The sequence below is a fragment of the Carcharodon carcharias genome, chromosome 32, assembly GCF_017639515.1.
Source record: "Carcharodon carcharias isolate sCarCar2 chromosome 32, sCarCar2.pri, whole genome shotgun sequence".
Lineage (NCBI taxonomy): Eukaryota > Metazoa > Chordata > Chondrichthyes > Lamniformes > Lamnidae > Carcharodon > Carcharodon carcharias.
In genome coordinates, this window is record NC_054498.1 from 10,102,509 (window position 1) to 10,124,341 (window position 21,833).

Genomic DNA, 21,833 nt, shown 5'->3' on the forward strand with positions numbered 1-21,833 from the left:
TCTTGATATAGTTCATGCAAAGAGAGCAAATTATGTGGACATTGTCTTGTACAGTCATGGGGATGTCTATCACCAGCTCTGATGTTGATGTTTTGTCCATATGTGGCCAAGGCATTTCCATTTGTATCGGAAAGTTAATGGTGCAGAGTTGCCACTACTTATGATTAGTTCCTGATTCCATTTGATGAGGTAACATCAGCACCGGGTTCTACATCTTTGTATGCATAGAAATGTTTTGACAATAGCAAAAATACAAAAGCAAAATACTGCGGATGCTGGAAACCTAAAACAAAAACAGAAAATGCTGGAAAAACTCAGCAGGTTTGGCAGCACCTGTGGAGAGAGAAACAGAGTTAACATTTCAAGCCCGTATGACCCCACTTCAGAGCTGAAGAGAAGTGGAAATGTGATAAAATTTATACTGTTGGGTGGGGGGGTGGGGGGGGGGGGTGGGTGGTGGTGGTGCTGGTGGTGGTGGTGGTGGTGGTGGTGGTGAAGCTGGATAGAAGGCCACCGATAGGTGGGGACAAAGGAGAGATTGACAAAGATGTCATGAACTAAAGAACAAAGGGAGTGTTAATGGTAGTGGGTAAGGGCTTAAAAAGGTGCATAAAGGTAAGAGAGCAGAATGTGATAATAGCAGAACAAGCGTGAGCACTCTGAAAAAAAACATGAACAAGTAACAAATGTGCAAACATTTTGACGATGGGTTTCCCATTTATTAAATTAGACTCTTGCAGACATTTTTCTTGCTTACGTATTTTTTTTAAACAGAAACAAAAGATGCTTTGGGTAACTCAGCATCTATGTTACCAATCACCAGGACTATCCACTATCAGATATGGTGACATTTGAAGGCAAAGGAGGGGTGGCAACACGTCAGAGTCAAAAACAGCACAGAAAGAGGCCATTTGACCCATCAAATCCATGGTAGCTCCCTGCTGAGCATTCCAGTCAGTCCCACTCCCCCCGACTAGATCCCCATAGTTTACATGGAAATTGGGCCTCATTATGAAGTATGGGCACAACTGCAGCTCCACAAGCTTGTATCCACTCAAAATGGCAGGGAGTTACCGGTGGGTCCCCTCTCCATATGTTATAAAACAACAAAGCCTTTTCAATGTTGTTTTGCAGTGAGTATAATTAGGAAACTGTAAAGGTAATTACTTGTTAGCAACACAACAGCACTTACAAGAATTATTAATCTGATTGTAGTCAATAAAAAAGCCCAATGCATCATACTGCTCTATACAAATCGATGCCTGAGTTATACCTATTATATTATACCTATAGCTTTCTAATTAGCTACATGGTATGGTACATCATATTTCAAAACTCACACGTGTGCCATTTAGTCAACAGTTCAGTCGTATTATGTCTCCACTTAGGGCAGCTTGATATGAATTACTTGCAATTTGCTGCTAAAATAAATGCTGGCATCTCTCCCAGTCATCATATCCCCATAGCACCTTTTATAAACGTAATCCTTATGACTCCATAAGAAGTTTGACAATAAAGGGCAGGAACATTAGTGCACAGCTGGAACATTAGCTTTTCAATATACTTCCAGGCTTTCAAGATAGAATTTTCAATATATCCTTTTAGAATAATCCAGGTCAGTGAGCTGCACTCTTACAAAACATTTTGTATAAAAGTTTTTTTATTAATTCATGGGATTTGAGCGTCACTGGCTAGGCCAGTGTTTATTGCCCATCCCGAACAGCCCTGTTCAAAGGGCATTTAAGAGTCAGCCACATTGCTGTGGCTCTGGGGTCACAGGTGGGCCAGCCCAGGTAAGGTAGGCAGATTTCCTTCCCTAAAGGGCATTAGTGAACCAGATGGGATTTTATGACAATTGACAATGGTCATCAACAGACTTTTATTGAATTCAAGTTCCATGGTGGGATTCAAATCCAGGTTCCAAGAGCATTATCCTGGGTCTCTGGACTACCAGTCCAGTGACAATGCCCCTATGCCACCACATTCCCGGTTACATCTACCTTCCACACTGCATCATAATCAGCCACTGATAATGATCGCCCATACTGTTTCCTAGAGCAAATGGATTCCAGAGGCTGAAAGGAGAGTCTAACGTTCATATCCAGTTCAAAAGCAAAATGCTGCGGATGCTGGAAATCTGAAATAAAAAACAGAAAATGCTGGAAACACTCAGTATGCCTGGCAGCATCGGTGGAGAGAGAATCAGAGTTAACAAAATGTTAAATCCTGGTTCTCTCTCCACAAGGGCTGCCAGATCTGTTGAGCAATTCCATCCATTTCTAGATCATTTTCTATTTTTCAGACCAAACAACACTTGATGGGAAGTGATGATGCTCAGGATTTTGTATTAAAGATGCACCAGAGAAAGTACGGGGGAGATTTATGACAATGTTGCCAGGACTGGAAAATTGCAGCTATGAGGAAAGATTGGAGAGGCTGGGGTTGTTCTCCTTGGAACAGAGGAGGCTGAGGGGAGATTTGATTGAGATGTACAAAATTGTGAGGGGCCTGGATAGAGTGGATGGGAAGGGCCTATTTACTTTAGCAGAGAGGTCAGTGACTAGGGGGCATAGATTTAAAGTGATTGGTAGAAAGATTAGAGGGGAGATGAGGGAAAAGATTTTTCACCCAGAGGGTTGTGGGAGGTCTGGAACTCACTATTTGAAAGAGTAGTGGAGGCAGAAACCCTCAACTCAATTAAAAGGTGTCTGGACATATGTTTCGAGTGCCATAACCTGCAGGGCTATGGGCCAAATGTTGGAAAATGGGGTTAGGGTGGGTGGCTCATTTTATTGCTGGCACAGGCACAATGGGCCAAGTAGCCTCTCCATGAATAAACTTTCTATGATTCTATGCCTCAGCTTTGTCACTGTTAAATTGCTCCAAGCTTCGATTCAAAGCGAAATCATAACATACCTATAATAATTAATCATTTAAACACTTGTCAAAATATGTTGATGTAGAAGACAGAAGCTTTGGCTGCTACTGCATGATTAAAATATTGGGTCTTCCTCCATGCTGATATCTGGGAGTAACCTTTTCCCTTTCTAACATGCGGTGTCTATGGCTTTGCTATTATACATAGCGTTTACAGTAGCACTTTGCTAGCGATCAAATCTATTGACCCAGCACAGTTATTTGTTAAGGCATCCTAGCTAATGAATTACAACTCACCCCACTTTGACACTAGCAGTGCAATGACAGATACAAATGTTTACTTCAGTAGAAGTGTTAACCCCATTCTAAGGAAGCTCACTTTGGGGAGGGGGCGCGGGGTGACCGTGGGGAACAATCTTTCAATCTGTGTATTAGCAGCCAGGAAAAATGACATATTTGAACATTCCAAGTCTGGGCTTTGACATCGGTGAGAAGGTACGTAGCAAGCCTGAACAGGAGAGGGCGCAAATCCGCCAGAGTTGAAGTGGATATTGTAACTAGTTTTGTGCATTTAAAATATGGGTCACAAGACCAGGAATTCACTGCTTCTTTGAAACGGCTCTTTCATAGACTGAAGCAGGCAATTTCCAGCGAAGAACCGAGACGATTCGTTTTTACGACCACTTTGACTTGTCTCCCGTTATTTCCCCCCCTTGTTGACTGGCAGGAACCAGTGCCCGGGGAACGGAACGAATTTAGAATCACCAGAGGTTGGCGAGTGTGAATCTCTTGGTCAATCTGACCCTCAACAGCAAAACTCCTAAATTTGCCCTTTGCGTTCGAGAACACACCTCCCTCTCTTGAGCTCAGTTCACTTCAACACTCATTGAATCGATTCGAACGACGCTTTGAGATGAAAATAGGATAGTGCAATGGGAATTAAACTGTGGTCAAGTTTATACAATAGTCGTAGTAGTCAGAGGCCAGCAGGACTACTCCTGAGAGTTAGACATCCCCTCCGGCTACTCAGATACGGGACAGCTAGAATCATAGGCGAGTTTAGTTGGCTAATCCCATACACTGTGCAGGTCAGCTGAACTGAAGGCGATTCAGTTCATAGTTCATTTCTTTGTATGTTGGAGTAACTGTGAGATTAGACAGAGGGAAGGATTGGGGTTTCTCTTTCATTAGCTAACCAACTTACTCTAGTCACCCTCTTTGCCCAGCCCATGCAACAAACCAATTAATTACTTCTCATTTTCATTACAAGCTCACCGACTCCCACAGATACCTCGACCAAAGCTCCTCACACCGCTTCCTGTAAGGACTCCATCCCATTCTCTCAGTTCCTTCATCTCCGTCGCATCTGTTCCGATGATGCTACTTTCCAAAACGGTGCTTCTGACATGTCCTCCTTCTTCCTTAACCAAGGTTTTCCACCCACGGTCATTGACAGGGCCCTCAACCGTGTCTGGTCCATCTCCTGCGCATCCACCTTCACACCTTCCTCTCCCTCCCAGAACCATGATAGGGTCCCTCTTGTCCTCACTTTTCACCCAACCAGCCTCTGCATTCAAAGGATCATCCTCCACTTTTTCTGCCAACTCGAGCATGATGCCACCACCAAACAGATTTTCCTTTCACCTCCCCCTGTCAGTATTCCATAGGGCCCATTCCCTCTGAGTCACCCTGGTCCACTCCTCCATTATCCCCAACGCCTCACCTCCCTCCCACAGCACCTTCCCATGCAATCACAGGAGGTGCAACACCTGCCACTTTACCTCCTCCCTCCTCACTATCCAAGGGCTTTCAGGCAAAGCAACACTTCACTTGCACTTCCTTCCATTTTAGTCTACTGCATTCCCTGCTCCCAATGTGGTTTCCTCTACATTGGAGAGACCAAATGCAGGCTGGGTGACCGCTTTGCGGAACACCTTTGGTCTGTCCGCAAGCATTATCCAGACCTCCTTGTGGCTTGCCATTTCAACACACCATCCTGCTCTCATGCCCACATGTCCATCCTTGGCCTGCTGCAATGTTCCAGTGAAGCTCAATGCAAACTGGAGGAACAGGACCTCATCTTCCAGCTAGGCACTTTACAGCCTTCCCGTCTTAACATTGAGTTCAACAACTTCAGACTGTGAACTCTCTCCTCCATCTTCACCCCTTTCTTAATCCCTTCTCTCATAATTTTTATCCACATTTTTATTTTTATTCATTTATCCCGTATTTTATTCCCCCCCTTTTATCCCATTTCGATCCTTTCATCCCATTTCGATCCTTTTTCCCCCATCGCTGCCCCCTCCTCCCACCCCACTCCAACAAGGCCCATCTGTTACTTGTTCCATGTTGTTCTTTTCAGAGTGTTTAACCCTGTTCTGCTAATTTCACATTCTGCTTTCTTACCTTTATGCCATTATCAGCATCTTCTTTAGTCCTTACCCACTATCATTAACACCCCCTTTGTCCTTTTGTTCATGACACCTTTGTCAATCTCCCCTTTGTCCCCACTTATCACTGGCCTCCTATCCAGCTGCACCTGCTTCACCCCCCCTTAAACAGTATAAATTTCACCACATTTCTACTTCTCTTTAGCCCTGTTGGGTCATACAGACTTGAAATGTTAACTCTGTTTCTCCCTCCACAGATACTGAGTTTTTCCAGCATTTTCTGTTTTTCTTTCAGATTTCCAGCATCCACAGTATTTTGCTTTTATCATTACTTCTCATGCCTGGTCCATAGCCGAGATACACATAAAAGGATTGCCATTTTACTACCTAACATAGTTGCGCCATTAAGCGGCCACTTTATAGATTCCTCTTTCTGGATTTAATCTCCCACCTCAAGTTCCTCAACCCAATGACAACCATTTATCAATGAGCCTAACAAATGAGTGTTGGCAAACTGTTTGAAGCAGCTCCACAAAGCCTCAACCTATCTGCACCAGATATCTCTTTCCTGCAACAGGACATGAGGGATCACCATCAGGAATGCAAGGCCTGGTCCAGTTCTTTCATTGCCTCCCCTCAGTCGCTGACATGATAATTTTTTCTTATTCATTCATGGGATGTGAGCTTTGCTGGTTGGGCCAGCATTTATTGCCCATCTCTAATTGCCCCTTGAGAAGGTGGTGGTGAGCTGCCTTCTTGAATTGCTGCAGTCCCTGTGGTGTAGGTACACCCACAGTGCTGTTAGGGAGGGAGTTCCAGGATTTTGACCCAGCGACAGTGAAGGAACAGCGATATATTTCCAAGTCAGGATGGTGAGTGACTTGGAGGGGAACTTCAAGGTGGTGAGGTTCCCATCTAACTACTGCCCTTGTCCTTCTAGATGGTAGTGGTCATGGGTTTGGAAGGTGCTGTCAAAGGAGCCTTGGTGAATTCCTGCAGTGCATCTTGTAGATGGTGCACACTGCTGCTACTGTGTGTTGGTGTTGGATGGAGTGAATGTTTATGGATGTGGTGCCAATCAAGTGGGTCACTTTGTCCTAGATAGTGTCAAGCTTCTTGAGTGTTTTGAGAGCTGCATTCATCCAGGCAAGTGGGGAGTATTCCATCAGACTCCTGACTTGCTCCTTTCATATGGTGGACAAGTTTGGGGAGTCACTCACTGCAGGATTCCCAGCCTCTGACCTGCTCTTGTAGCCACAGTATTTATATGGATAGTCCAGTTCAGTTTCTGGTCAATGGCAACCCCCAGGATGTTGATATTGGGGGATTCAGTGATGGTAGTGCCATTGAAAATCAAGGGGCGATGGTTGGATTCTTTTTTGTTGGAGATGGTCATTGCCTGACATTTGTGTGTGGTGCGAATGTTCCTTGACACTGGTCAGCCCAAGCCTGGATATTGTCCAGGTCTTGCTGCAATTGGACATGGACTGCTTCAGTATCTGAGGAGTCACCAATGGTACTGAACATTGTGCAATCATCAGCGAATATGCCCACTTCTGACCTTATGATGGAAGGAATGTCATTGATGAAACAGCTGAAGGTGATTGGGCTGAGGAACTCCTACAGTGACATCCTGGAGCTGAGATGACTGACCTCCAACAACCACAGCCATCTTCCTTTGTGCTAGGTATGACTCCAACCAGTGGAGAGTTTCCCCCCTGATTCCCATTGACTCCAGTTTTGCAAGGGCTCCTTGATGCCACACTCAATCAAATGCTGCCTTGATGTCAAGGGCAGTCACTCTCACCTCAAATCAGGAGTTCAGCTCTTTTGTCCATGTTTGAACCAAGGCTGTAATGAGGTCAGGAGCTGAGTGGCCCTGGTGGAACCCAAACTGGACATCAGTGAGCAGGTTATTGCTAAGCAAGTGTTGCTTGATAGCACTGTTGATGAACCCTTCCATTACTTTACTTGTGATGGAGAGTGGATGGGGCAGTTATGGGGTTGGATTTGTCCTGCTTTTTGTGTACAGGACAAACCTGGGCAATTTTCCACATAGCCGGGTTGATGCCAGTGTTGTAGTTTTACTGGAACATCTTGGCTAGGGGCGCAGCAAGTTCTGGAGCACAAGTCGCCAGTACTATTGTCGGAATATTGTCAGGGCTCATAGCTATTGCAGTATCCAATGCCTTCAGCCGTTTCGTTATATAATGTGGAATGAATTGAATTGGCAGAAGACTGGCATTTATGATGCTAGGGACCACCAGAGGAGGCTGAGATGGATCATTCACTTGGCACTTGTGCTGAAGATTGTTGCAAATGCTTCAGCCTTATCTTTTGCACTGATGTGCTGGGTGCTTCCATCATTGAGGATGGGGATATTTGTGAAGCCTCCTCCTCCAGTGAGTTGTTTAATTGTCCACCACCATTCATGACTGGATGTGGCAAGACTGCAGAGCTTAGATCTGATCCGTTGGTTGTGGGATTGCTTAGCTCTCTCTATCACTTGCTGCTTATGCTGTATGGCATGCAAGTAGTCCTGTGTTATAGTTTAACCAAGTTGACACCTCATTTTTAGGTATGCCTGTAGCTACTCCTGGCATGCTCTCCTGTACTCTTCATTGAACCAGGGTTGATCCCCTGGCTTGATGGTAATGGTAGAGTGGAGGATATGCCAGGCCATGAGGTTACAGATTGTGCTCTAGTACAATTCTGATACTGCTGATGGCCCTGAATGCCTCATGGATGCCCAATTTTGAGTTGCTAGATCTGTTCGAAATCTATAATAGTGCCACACAACACTGTGGAGGGTATCCTCAATGTGAAGGCAGCACTTCGTCTCCACAATGTCTGTGCAGTGGTCACTCCTACCAATACTATCATGGACAGTATAACAGTATCATGTGGCAGGCAGGTTGGTGAGGATGAGGTTGTTGGTTCCCTCACCATCTGCCACAGACCCAGTCAAGCAGTTATGTCATTTAGGACTCAGCCAGCTCAGTCAGTGGTGGTGCTACTGAGCCACTCTTGGTTATGGACACTGAAGTTCCCCATTTCATCAGCTGAGGGAGGCTGGTTCATGGTAATCAGCAGGAGGTTTCCTTGTCCATGTCTGACCTGATGCCATGAGTCTTCATGAGGCACAGAGATGATGTTGAGAACTCCAAGGGCACTGTGCCACCACCTCTGCTGGGCCTGGCCTGCTGGTGGGACAGGACACACCCAGGGATGGTGATGGTAGTGTCTGGGGCATTATCTTTAAGGTATGATTCTGTGAGGATGACTATGTCAGGCTGTTGCTTGACTAGTCCATGAGGCAGCTCTCCCAATTTTGACACAACCCCCTCAGATGTTAGAAAGCAGGGTCTTGATTTCATTCCTTTTTTGTTATATTGTAGCTGTTTGTTACAACTGAGTATCTTACTAGGCCATTTCAGAGGGCATGTAAGAGTCAGCCAAGTAGGCCAGGCCAGTCCAGACAGGGGCAACAGATTTTCCTGATGGGTTTTGACACTGTTTCCAGATTAATTCCAGATTTTTATTGAATTCAAATTCCACCATCTCTGCCCTGGTTGGATTTGAACCCCTGGCCTCTGGATTACTAGTTCAGCGACAATACCACTACACCATTGCCTCCCCGTAACACCCCTACTCCCCTCAACTAGGCACAGATAATGAATCTTTCTGGTTTACATAACTCAACTGGCTTAATCAGGTGCGATAACATAGGAGAGAATTCCAATTGTTTTATACAATCATATTTTATTTTTGGTAAATTTGCCATTGACCTAGTATGGACACAAGGTGCAAATGTTAATCCAAGAGATTATAATACGGTCATTAACATTAATTTACCAAATGAAGGGAAAACTGACTTTATAAATACTTCCAAATAGAAGAAACGGGTTCCAGATTGATTAAGACATTTTTAAAAAAAATCCTTGTTCTTCTATTGATTATGGCAATTAATAGGACGCATATGTTTACATGTTATCGCACCAAAGCTACAGGCAATTTCTTCACAAAATCCATCTGTATGTCAAATGAAATCACAAAGACCTATAGCTTGAAACACGATCTGCTGGGAATGTATCAGATAAACCTCACTTAGCTGTTGGCACTCTGAGAATTCCATTTGATTAAAAATGCAATAGTTGATCCTCTTACCAACACCAAATTATGTCACATCAGAAACCTACTCCACACAGTGTAGTACCTGTGTGCACTTCCTGATTTTCTACCCGAGATACAGCACTAAGTGTTTTAATGAAATATGTGAAGGAATAGCTTTTTACCAATAACCCTAAAACCACTAGCTAAGTGCAGAGTACGAGATACAGCACGGCTCAAGGAGTCAGAAAGTGAATTTGTATGATGTTTTCATCAGCTGTAGCCTGAACATTGGGAGACTGAGTGAAAAATAACTTTGGATGTGATGGTTTGATTGAGGAGAAGTATAAATCCAGAGAGAAAAAGTTAACAGATAAAACAGCACCACAGTTGTATTATGGGGGAGACAGTAAAAGGAACAGTAACACATCTGCAGTCCATGATTCTGACTTCACGAAAGAGTACAGAAGAGATTTACTAGAATGTTGCAGAGAGCACCAAGCAGAGACATAATATATCCATGATGACGAAGGGTTTTGATGGAAAGCACAGGGGCAAATTGTTTCTTCTGGAGAGTGGGACGGTATCAAAAGCCATAAATGTAAAAGAATTGGCAAAACAAAAGCTAGCGGGGAATTAAGATTCCCCCCCCCCCCGCCCCCACCCCCCTCCGCCATCCCCCGACACACACACACAGAGGCTGTGATTAGGAACACAAAAGCTAAAAGGGAATGGAAGCAGATTCCATAGGAACTTTCAAAAGTCAATTGGATATGTCCTTGCAGATGATCTGAAAGGCTACGGTGTGGGGGTGGTTAGAATTGAGGGGGTTGTGAGGTTGAAATGGTTGGCGGCGGGGGGGTGGGGGGGGGGCGGTGTAGAATTGAGGTGTGAGACTAGTTTGGGTGGCTCTTTCAAAGAGCTGACACTGGCATGGCATGAAGGGCCAAATGGCACATTCTGTGCAGTAAGAGTCTATAATTCCGATAAAGATTCTTCATCTTATAAAAAGTTAAGAGGGTGACAATAAAAGCAACAAATTTTAAGTGTTAATATTTTGAAAGGGATTGTACTTTTGATCGAGTGCTGAACTCGGTGAAAATGTGTAAGCGTTCGCCAACTCAATGATCCTGCACCTTCCGTTTTATGACTCAAATTCTCCAATGTCCAATTACGCTTGTCTTTAGCAAATCAGTTTTTCTATTATCTTAAATTTTTCGTTTACAGAGGATAAGGCATTGACTCAGAACCTCAATAGTTCAACACTTTTTAAAAAAAATCCGGGTATCCATTCTTATACCAATCATTGACTATGTTATTAGAATCGTATCGGTTGATTTTTAGGACAATTGTGACACTTGAGAAAGGGAGCCCTCGAATCTCGATTAACACCTATCGAATGGAGCTGATGGGAAACTAGATCCACGAGAAAGGGACTCAGACATTGCAAAGGCGGATTGTGCCTTCGCATCCCGACCACTTGACGCTATACAATTTCATTTCTGTCTGGACGTATCTGTGGGATTATAATTTGGGAGCACTTTAGCTGTGATCAGAGATAAAAGACACTTACTTTTCTTCTACCAGCTGCCGCTGGTACTCCTCAAATTCCTCTCTTGTCATCCCTTGGGCGGCGGCTTCCGATTTTTCTCCCTCGCCCTTATCCTCGCCTCCAAGGCCCCCCGTCAGATTCTTCAACTGGCCCCCGACCATAGTCTTGACCATGAAAGCCATGGTGCCGGTTTAAAGGAGCTCGCTGCCGGTTTCAGGAGGGTCGACTGTCGAACAGCTCCCCGCGCGGTGTGGGTCGGAGCAAGTTTCAGCACCACACTATGTGGACAGCGCTCTACTGAATGGACAGATTGCAGATCGGCGGATAGCCTCCACTATCTCCTCCTCCCTCTCCCTCTCCCTCGCCCCAGCAGCCAGTCACTGCTCTGTTTTTTTTAAAAAAAAAACTCAATTAAGTTTGTGTTGTTTCGGACACGGCACAGCTGCACACAAGTACACGTTGCCGGGTTGAAAGTGCAATGGATCAGGACTCAATGATGCTAATGAGAAGGAAGCAGGCAGATGTACAGTCTTACCCGTGCAACAGAGACATTTCCAATCCGTACCAAAATTTAACTTATTAGAAAAATATAGATCAGTTTTCAGTAACTGATGGTTTTATATTGGCTTTTTTTTCCCCTGTCCCACTATTCTTGGCTTCAGTATGCTGGATATTTAATAATCTCTCATATTCACAGATTATGTACAACGTTTCGAGCATCTGTTAACAATCTGCTGCACATTAAACTCGTGTAATCTTGCAGCGCAGTCGTGAACTTTTTAATCCTTTAGCCATGTCCTGAAACAACTTCTGCCGTCGGCACCACCAAAATAATCAGCGAGAGCCGACAACTCAAATGATCCTTTTTTTTTAAATTCTCGAGCATTAATGAAGAATTGCCCAAGTTTCACTGTTGTAGTAGACGGTGACTCCTGAGATGATCTTCCTTGTCTTTCATAGGGACGAGGCTGGTGGGAGTGGGAGTTGGAGAAGGGGGCTACGAGATTCGAGTTCAAGTTCAAGTTCTTGGGACCCGCAATCTTCCTGACTGGCGGCGCAGCATCACCTCTCCCATGCCTATCGTGCATTCCCCCGACACCCTTCTGTCACTTGGGGCAGCTATGAAAGTTCAATGCTCACAATCCATGACATTACCGAGGTTAGCCAAAAGATTGAAGACAAGGGAAAATTAAATCAGTAGGTCATTAAATGAGAAGGCAAGTCCTATGGTATAGAGTCACACTGATTTAAGTTAAGCTACAAAGGTTTCTATTTATAATGGAGCCTTTCATTAGCCTCAGGAAGTCACATATCACTTTACAACCAAATGCAGTACAACCCAATTTGTGCACAGCAAGATCCCACAAACAGCAATCAGCGACCCCATCATTTATGGAAAAACTCAGCAGGTCTGACAGCATCTGTGGAGAGAAAGACAGAGTTAGTGTTTCGAAACGTTAACTCTGTCTTTTCTCTCCATAGATGCTGTCAGACCTGCTGAGTTTTTCCAGCAATTTTTGTTTTTGTTTCAAATTTCCAGCATCCGCAGTATTTTGCTTTTATCTAACCGCATCATTTGTATTAAGTGTTGCTAGAGGGGTAAATATTGGCCTGGAAAATGCACCTGCTCTTCTTGGCAATAAGCCAATGGGACCCTTAGTCGGCACCTTAGAGAGCAGATGGGTGCCTCGGTTTTAATAACTCTTACTAAAGACGGCGCCTCAGGCGGGCCAGCTCTCCCTCAGTGCAGCACTGACCTGGGCCCGGGATTATGTGCTCAAGTCTCTGGAGTGGAGCTGGAAATCACAACCTTCTGAATTCAGCAACAGCACTGTCATTCCTTAATTAGCTTCAGTTATCAACCTTAACTGCGACCTGGGCGCATTTGGAACTTTCTCAGAAAGTCTGTATTTCAGAATTGGCTCGCGGCGTTAGCTTTCAGTATCTGATTCTTGTTCTATTAGTGCTCTGTGTTCAATTAAAAGACCACATATTGTTATAACACAAGGACGGCAACACAAACAAAACCAAAATGAGGTTGCAGGCCACATCTGTAAATGTTCAAAATTTCCATCCAACAGAAAATAATCCTTTTGAGAATATAAAATAGCAAATTAAATACATAGGAACATTTAGCCCCACACGCCCATTTAGCCATTCAATTAGTTGACAGTTGACATGCAACCTCCATACGCCTCCTTTTTCTTATCTCCCTTAATACCTTTGGATAACGAAAACCTGTCAATCAATCTCAGGTTAGAATTTACAATTTATTTAGCATAAATTGCCGTTTACAGCAAACAGTTCCAAATTTTTATCAGTGTATGTATGCATGTGTTTCCTATATGTTAAAATCAGCATTCAGCTGGTAAATCACTTCTTCAAAAAAAAAAGCCTTGATTCTGTTTCAGCACTCCTTTTGAACAAATAGTTCATTCTGCCTCAACGTCATTGTAATTCGATCAACTGACACTAAAGAGCAACAGAAATATTACTGTTGTCATTAGAAAATATACACAACTCCCCAATATATGGATGTGATATTCCAGGAACAGACAGGCAAAACATTATGTCCTGTAAACAATTATTTATTGAGAGATTCGAAACTCCTCCTCTCCCAAAATGCACGTGAAGTTAGACCATCAGGTGTTGTAATTAATGGAAAAGGGTGTACAGCCACTTCCACTATAGCTTGACATTCCATTGCAGCACCAAGGGAACTACATGGTCAGAGATGCCACTCTACAGGTGTGATGGGCCATGAAAGATAGCATAGTAAAGCAGCACAGAATTCACCCAGCACCTTGGTCAACATTCCTCTCCCTCAACAAACACCAAAAATAGATTAACTGGTCATTTATCTCATTATTTCTTGCAGGATGTAACTCTCTGCTCATTCACATAATGCTGTCTGCACAATATAATGCTTTTCTATGTGAAGTGCTTTTGAATGTAGCACATCTTACAGAATGCATTCCATTATACAATTACTGTTTATCAATGAATTGGCAAAGCTCCAGAAATGCATGATAAATGTCAGTTTGTTTTCTTTTTTCATTAGAGACAATTATCACAAACATTTAATATAAATTCAGGATGTAGCTTAAGGTGTGCACACTCATACATTACAGACTGAAAATACACATTTAATAGGGCTGCATATAGTGACTATTCCTGGTCTGAATGGGTATGGCTGGATAATTCTCCCATGAAGAACACCATCATAAATGACTGGGATTGATTTTACTCATGTATCCATCCTGATTTTGTGGTCAACAGCAAAGAAATGATGCTTGCTGTTCATCATGCTTACACCTACCCAAACACATGTCATGGACTTTTGAGTGGCAACTTACACTATTGAAATGCTTTTCAGCAGGGCACAATCTACAGGGGATCTGTGATATGTGCAAGCAAGTAGTAGCACGTCTCTTCAACTAATCAGATTGAACAATATTCTCAAAACAGTATAAAGCAGGAAATATAAATGAGAGTATTTAATTCAATGTTGTTACGTACATAAATATTTAATTCAATGTTACATACAGAAAACAAAATAGAGAGAAAGAAAGATGGAATTGAGGGAGGTAGAAGAGAAAATAAAAGGTAAAAAAAAAACTTTTATTTTTTCATATCTCAAATAATTGAATTCTAAAGGAATAAGACTCCACATTTGTAAAATTATTTTTATCAGAGCCAGAGAGGTTGTTTAGCAGTAACCACAACTCAACACAGTTTTAAAAAAAATCCCTTACACCTGAATGGAAAAGTCCTAACTTTTTCTAGTGTTTATTGGCTATCTAGGTGAGCCAGTACAGCAACTTCACCTAATTACATATATTTCAGTGCTGAGTTTATTGGCAAGGCAATGGTACTGCAAAGCTTGTGGCACAGCAGATCAACTCAGACAGCAACTGTTGGATTTCCATGTTTAACTTCACATGTGCAGACCCCAGATATTACTGTCCGATTTACTCCAGACTAACAGTGAGTGCTGTTAGCCTCACCATTACATCAAGTATCAATAGCTTTCTTGAGGGTAATTTTCTCTTCGTTCAGCAGATGTGCTCTGATGGTGGGATCTCTTGTTCCTAAAACAATCCTATCTCTGATCAGATCATCCTTCAGTTGCTTGAACTCTCAAGGTTCAGCTAGACATACAGTAACATACTGATCAATGTTCTCCCCCTCTTCCTGAGCTCTGGTGTTGAACACTATGTTCATAAGTAACATTAGTAGATTGCTCAATGTAGCTCCTTAAACAAATTTGTATTTTTTGAGGAGGTGACTAGTTGTATAGATGAGGGTAATGCAGTTGATACAGTCTACATGGACTTCAGTAAGGCTTCTGGCAAGGTCCTGCATGGGAGAATCATCAAGGAGGTAAGAGCCCAGGGCAATTTGGATCCAAAGTTGGCTAAAATGGCAGGAAGCAGAGGGTGATGGTTGAAGGTTGTTTTTGCAGTTGGAAGCCTGTGACAAGTGGTGTACCACAGGGATCGGTGCTGGGATCCTTACTGTTTATGATGTACATTAATGATTTAGACGTGAATATAGGAGGTATGGTCAGTAAGTTTGCAAATGACATGAAAATTGGTGGTGTCGTAAACAGTGAGGAGGAAAGCCTTAGATTACAGGACAATATAGATGGGTTGGTAAGATGGGCAGAGCAGTGGCAAATGGATTTTAATCCTGAGAAGTGTGAGGTGATGCATTTTGGGAGGATTAGGGAATACACAATAAATAGTAGGTCCCTAGGAAGTAGAGGATTAAAGGGACCTTGGTGTATATGTCCATAGATCCCTGAAGGCAGCAGCACAGGTAGATAAGATGGTTAAGAAGGCATATGGGATACTTGCCTTTATTAGCTGAGGCATAGAATATAAGAGCAGGGGGGTTATGTTGGAGCTGTATAAAACACTAGTTAGGCCACAGCTGGAGTACTGTGTGCAGTTCTGGTCGCTACGCTATTGGAAGGATGTGATTGCACTGGAGATTCACCAGGATGTTGCCTGGGCTGGAGCGTTTCAGCTATGAAGAGAGACTGGATAGGCTGGGATTGTTTTCACTAGAGCAGAGAAGGCTAAGGGGGGATCTGATAGAGTTATACAAAATTGAAGGGCATAGATAGGGTCAATAGGAAGAAGCTTTTCCCCTTAGCGGAGGTGTCAATAACTAGAGGGTCATAGATTTAAGGTAAGGGGCAGGAGGCTTAGAGGGGATTTGAGGAAAACCTTTTTCACCCAGAGGGTGGTTGGAATCTGGAACACACTGCCTGAGGGGGCGGTAGAGGCAGGAACCTCACAACATTTAAAAAGTATTTGACGAGCACTTGAAACACCATAGCATACAGGGCTACGGACCAAGTACTGGAAAATGGGATTAGAGTAGATAGGTGCTTGATGGCCAGCACAGACACGATGGGCCGAAGGGCCTGTTTCTGTTCTGTATGACTCCATGGGCAGAAATTTGCCCTTGATGGGCGGGCAGGCCCCACCGGCTCGGTGGCGGGTGGGCAGCCGATCGCCGCCAAAACGGGCCCCGCCGCCATTTTAAGTGGGCGGGACAATTAAGGCTCACCCAATAGGCTGCCGGATGGGAAGCGCTATGCACTCCCCGTGCAGGGGAGGAAAGGATTCCCCAAATGTCAAAGTGCGCTCTTTCACACACGGGTGCGAAAGAGCGCACATCTCCCTGAGACGAAGAGCTGTCTCAGGGACAGCGCTGAAAGTTTTATAAACGTCAAAAATAGAAAAATTAGAAACTTATTAACAGGTCGCCCCCCTCATGTGACAATGTCACATGAGATGGGACGTGTTTATAAATATGACTAAAACTTTATCAAACTTTTTAAAAACGGACATGAAACCTCATCCCGCCAGTGGATGAGGTTTCATGTTTTTTTCAGAAGCCCGCTGGGGCTCCTGGCCTGTCTGCCAGCCTTAAGGTTGGACGGGCAGGTCCTTTAATTGCCTTAATGATCCTGTCAATAGCCTCAATTGGCCATTGACAGGTCGGCGGGCGGACAGCTGAATATTTAAATGGGGTGTCATCCCGCATCATTTTCATGTCGGCAAGCAGGCCCCACCCCCAACTCGCCGATGGTAAAATTCAGGCCCATGACTCTAATTGCAAAATCTGGGCTAACGTGTATATTATATTATGCTCCTCTACTCATTATGTTTTTCTGGAAAAAAATATCAATTTGTAATAATGCAACCTCCATTCACTCACTGTTTTTAATCAGGAAAAGTTGCTGCTTACTGTTGCAATTCAATGAGATTCTTTAAAGAGACCTAGTTTGCTTTGGTGTTTGCCGAATGAATGTTCTAATTCCTGTTGGAACTCCTGCCCCACCTCTAGTTCACTGGCTCACACAATGCTGTCAATAGATGCTTTACTCCTAGTATACAATGTATATTCAATACACAATATTTTGCAAGGTAGAGCGCAAGGAAACATGCAATGTGCACATAAAGAGAGATCATTTATCACGAGATGCTGGGAGACTCTGGACTATTGAATATTAGTCCATGTGTTTTCCTGAGTGGATTAGACAATTTTCATTCTGGGTGAAACTTAAAATCTCTGCAGATACAAACTTCCACTGAAAGGCACAATAATTCAAGCAATGCAATGGAACATTTAACACAAAAATGTGAAGCCAGAAGTCAATATCATTAGAACCAGGATCACAGTTATAGACCATCATTTTATAATATGTAATGTGTGAGGATTTAAGCCAGGAATTTAGAATATTTTCTAGGTTGCCAAGTTTTTTTCTCCATGTCTACATGCAAGGGTATGTGTTGCAGAACTGCATAACGCCAACTTCAGAGTTAGCTTTTAACATTTGTCAGAGGACAAAACCTAGATTGGAAAAATGCCAATTCAGTTCCAGTCATAATACAAAGTCCCCATCTGGGCAGTGGGGTTTTAAGAGTGCACCAGGATTTAATATTCGTATGTTAGGCTAGGATTACAAACCCTATATATAATTGTGGATGAGGGGTAGCAATTTGTCAGTCTATAATTCTATGCTTGAATTAGAACTATTTGGAGAAGGCAGAGATTTATTTAGGATGTAACTTTCCACCTGTCTATTTGTACAATGTCTATACACATTCATAAAATTCTCTAATAGGTCACACAAGTTGAGTCATTTTACTGTTTTGATTTTAATTGAAAAACTTAATTAAATAAATCCATGAAAGCTACAGCGGACGGTCAGTTATGAAATACAAACTGAAACCACAACTATTAAAGGAATCATTATAATTTAAAAATAGGAAAAACATAGATAATTTCATATAATGAGGTAATTTCAAAAAGGTTAGATTTTCCTATACTGACAAGAGTTTTGGTCATTCTTTGAATTAAATTCAATCTCCACATTAAATAAAAGCAAGCTTTGCACTCTGTGCTGGTCAAACAGATTTCTCTTTCTTCTGATTTAATTCAAAGGATTCAATCTGGACTCTGGTTCAGAGACAGCCTTAGTTCATTGACTGGAGTTGAGCTTAAATCCACAGAAAGCAGATGATGTCAAAGATTACTCAGCGAAATTGCTCTATGAATTAGCTGCCCTGGTCAAACAGCGGGAACCCTTATCAAACTCAATTGTTAAACCCAAACATACACAGGTCTGGATTCAATGCTGTGAGCTACTGTGAGCCTTAATTAAACTGCAATGTCTTCTCCATAGTTGTACAAGGAAGAACTTGAAATCATACAGCACTCACATCCTCGCAACATTTCAAAGTTTACAGTCAACAAACTACCTTTGAAATGTAGTTACTGTTGAAATATAAACAAGAACTGTTGTGGTTCTTTTTAGATCACTCCTGGGAATGTTACCCGACTATATTCAATTTCCTTCTCTGGCCTGGAGACAAAGGACCACTTTTGTGCAGAATCAGAATCCAAGAATAAAGCAAACTCCAACATTTCTGTTGCCAGGATAGACTTCCCGTGAATGAATTGATTGCATTCAGCTCCTGCTGAGAGTTTTGGGCAGTTTCCTAGACTCAGGGTGCAATAGGAAACACCAATCGTTGCAGTTAGACACAAGGGAATTGGGGGCGATTGAGGATGAAGTGACGTAGAATTACAACATGGAAATAGGCGGCTCAGCTCACAATCCATATTGATGTTTATCCTCCACGTAAGCAGTAGTTCTAATCCTAGTTATCTGCCCCATTCCCATATCACTTTAGTCCCCTTTCCTTCAACTCCCCCTTAAATGTGGACATGGTCTCTGTTTCAAACATAGACTCTGGTAGTGCCTCACAATCTTGTATGAAAAGGTTTTTCCTGCTTATTGTCCATTGTCTCCTACCGTTAATCGGGTATCTATATTCTAGAACCTTCAACCACTGGAAACAAAATTTCTAACTATGCTCTCCCATCCCTTCACTATTTCAAACACCTCTATCAAATCATCCTGTATTCTTCTCCGTTCTAATGAAAACACTTCCATTTTTTGAAGCCCTCCTTTGCATAATTACATCTTTATATCAGGCAGTATCTTAGTCAATCGATGCTGTACCCACACCGTTACCTCAGCATCCTTCCTGTAGTGTGGAACCAAAAAACCACAAACATGTCTAACTGCAGTGTAACCCAGCGTTTCTATAGATTTACCATTATATCTCGGGACCAATTTTAACTTCTGATGAATCTGTTCAGTCATTGTAAACACTGGGATGTTCAAGCCATTTTGAGACCCTAGCCTCATTTGAATGCAGTTAGAAATCTGAGGCAGCTCCATAGTTTTATGGTCAAGTGTTTTCTTGGCATCATTGGTAACACGCTTGTTTCAGTCCAAAGTTTGAACCAATGCAGAAGTTGAGCACGTAATCTAGATTAATTTTAAAAGGGCAATACTAAGGGAGTGCTGCATGGTTGGGTGGCACTTTTCAATGTCACACTACACTAAGGTCTTGTCTAACTGCCCAGGTGATTCTATGTGTCAAAGATTTCAGATATGAAGAAGAACAGTGAGTACTTTTGAGAAACTGACTCCCTCAATCAATTCCAAAAAGCAGATTAACTGGACATTCATTGCAATGCTCTATGCACAGCTGATGCTGCATTCATCTATAAAACAGAAACTTTTCTTTCATTCATTCATGGAGTGTGGGCATCGTTGGCTGGCCCAGCATTTATTGCCCATCCTTAATGGCACTTGAGAAGTTGGGGGTGAGCTGCCTTCTTGAACCGCTACAGTCCATGTGATGTAGGTACACCCACAGTGATGTTAGGGAGGAAGTTCCAGGATTTTGACCCAGCGACAGTGAAGGAACGGCCGATATATTTCCAAGTCAGGATGGTGAGTGGCTTGGAAGAGAACATCCAGGTGGTGGTTTTCCCATATGTCTGATGCCTTTGTCCTTCTAGATAGTAGCGGTTGTGGGTTTTGAAGGTGCTGTCTAAGGAGCCTTGGTGAATTCCTGCAGTGCATCTTACACTGCATTGGTGGTGGAGGGAGTGAATGTTTGTGGATGGGGTGTCAATCAAGCAGGCTGCTTTGTCGTGGATGGTGTTGAGCTTCTTGAGCGTTGCTGGAGCAGCACTCATCCAGGCAGGTGGAGAGTATTCCATCACACTCCTGACTTGTGCCTTGTAGATGGTGGACAGGCTTTGGGGAGTCAGGAGGTGAGTTAGTCACTGCAGGATTCCTAGCCTCTGGCCTGCTCTTGTAGCCATAGTATTTATATGGCTAGTCCAGTTTAATTTCTGGTCAATGGTAACCCTCAGGATGTTGATAGTGGGGGATTCCATGATGGTAATGCCATTGAATGTCAAGGGACAATGTTAGATTCTTTTTTGTTGGAGATGGTCATTGCCTGGCACTTGTGTGGCGTGAATGCCACTTGTCAGCCCAAGCTTGAATATTGTCCAGGTTATGCTGCATTTGGACATGGACTGCATCAGTATTGTGCAATCATCAATGAACATCCCCACTTCTGACCTTATGATGGGAGGAAAGTCATTGATGAAGCAGCTGAAGATAGTTGGGCCTCAGACACTAACCTGAGGAACTCCTGCAGTGATGTCCTGGAGCTGAGATGACTGACCTCCAACAACTACAACCATCTTCCTTTGTGCTAGGTATGACTCCAACCAGTGGAGAGTTTTCCCCCCGATTCCCATTGACTCCAGTTTTGCAAGGGCTCTGTGATGCCACACTCGGTCAAATGCTGCCTTGATGCCCAGGGCAGTCACTCTGACCTCGCCTTGGGAGTTCAGCTCTTTTGTCCATGTTTGAACCAAAAGGGCTGAACTCCAGAGGTAAGGGTAGAATGATTGCGCTTGACAACAAGGCAGCATTTGACAGAGTGTGGCATCAAGGAGCCCTAGCAAAACTGGAGTCAATGAGATTACTGCCTCAAGGTAAGTGTTTGCAGTTGAATTGCTTTGAATCATTGCTTCTTTTTGGCAGGTGCGAGTATTTTGGACATGTCAGTACTTCTTGGAACATTTAAGGTAGTTTATTTCAATGCTTGCACTCTGTTACCTGCCATCATTCACACTTTGATCCTTGGCTTTCAAAAGGAGGCAATTGCCTTCTACACTCTGAGTGGTATAGCAACTGATATTACAATGGCATTTCAAATGAGTGAGTAAGACTCCGTGGAGATAGGAACAAGCATTAATAAATCGGCTTTAGGATTAGAAAATCCTGATCTTTCACAACGGGATATAAAAATAACTCCAGTAAGGAATGCTTATGAATTTATTTCACAGTACATTGTAACACCTTGTACAATCTATAAGGCTGATTTAAATAAATTAGGACATATATTTAGATTATTTTCAATTAATGAAAAAGGGAAAAGTCTATCAAGCAGGGTTTTAGCATATAAATACGGAGTATATTTCATATATAAATCCAAGCCACT

The 21,833-nt window shown here is 43.0% G+C and overlaps 1 protein-coding gene across 1 annotated transcript in view; it reads right to left on the reverse strand.

The window, feature by feature from the left end:
- cplx3a (complexin 3a) overlaps positions 1-11,111 on the reverse strand; it is a 33,510-nt gene extending 22,399 nt beyond the window's left edge. The window contains exon 1 of the mRNA XM_041178648.1: positions 10,951-11,111. Within this exon, the coding sequence (XP_041034582.1) occupies positions 10,951-11,111 (161 nt within the window). The remainder of the gene's footprint in view (positions 1-10,950) is intronic.
- Between the last annotated feature and the right edge of the window lie 10,722 nt (positions 11,112-21,833).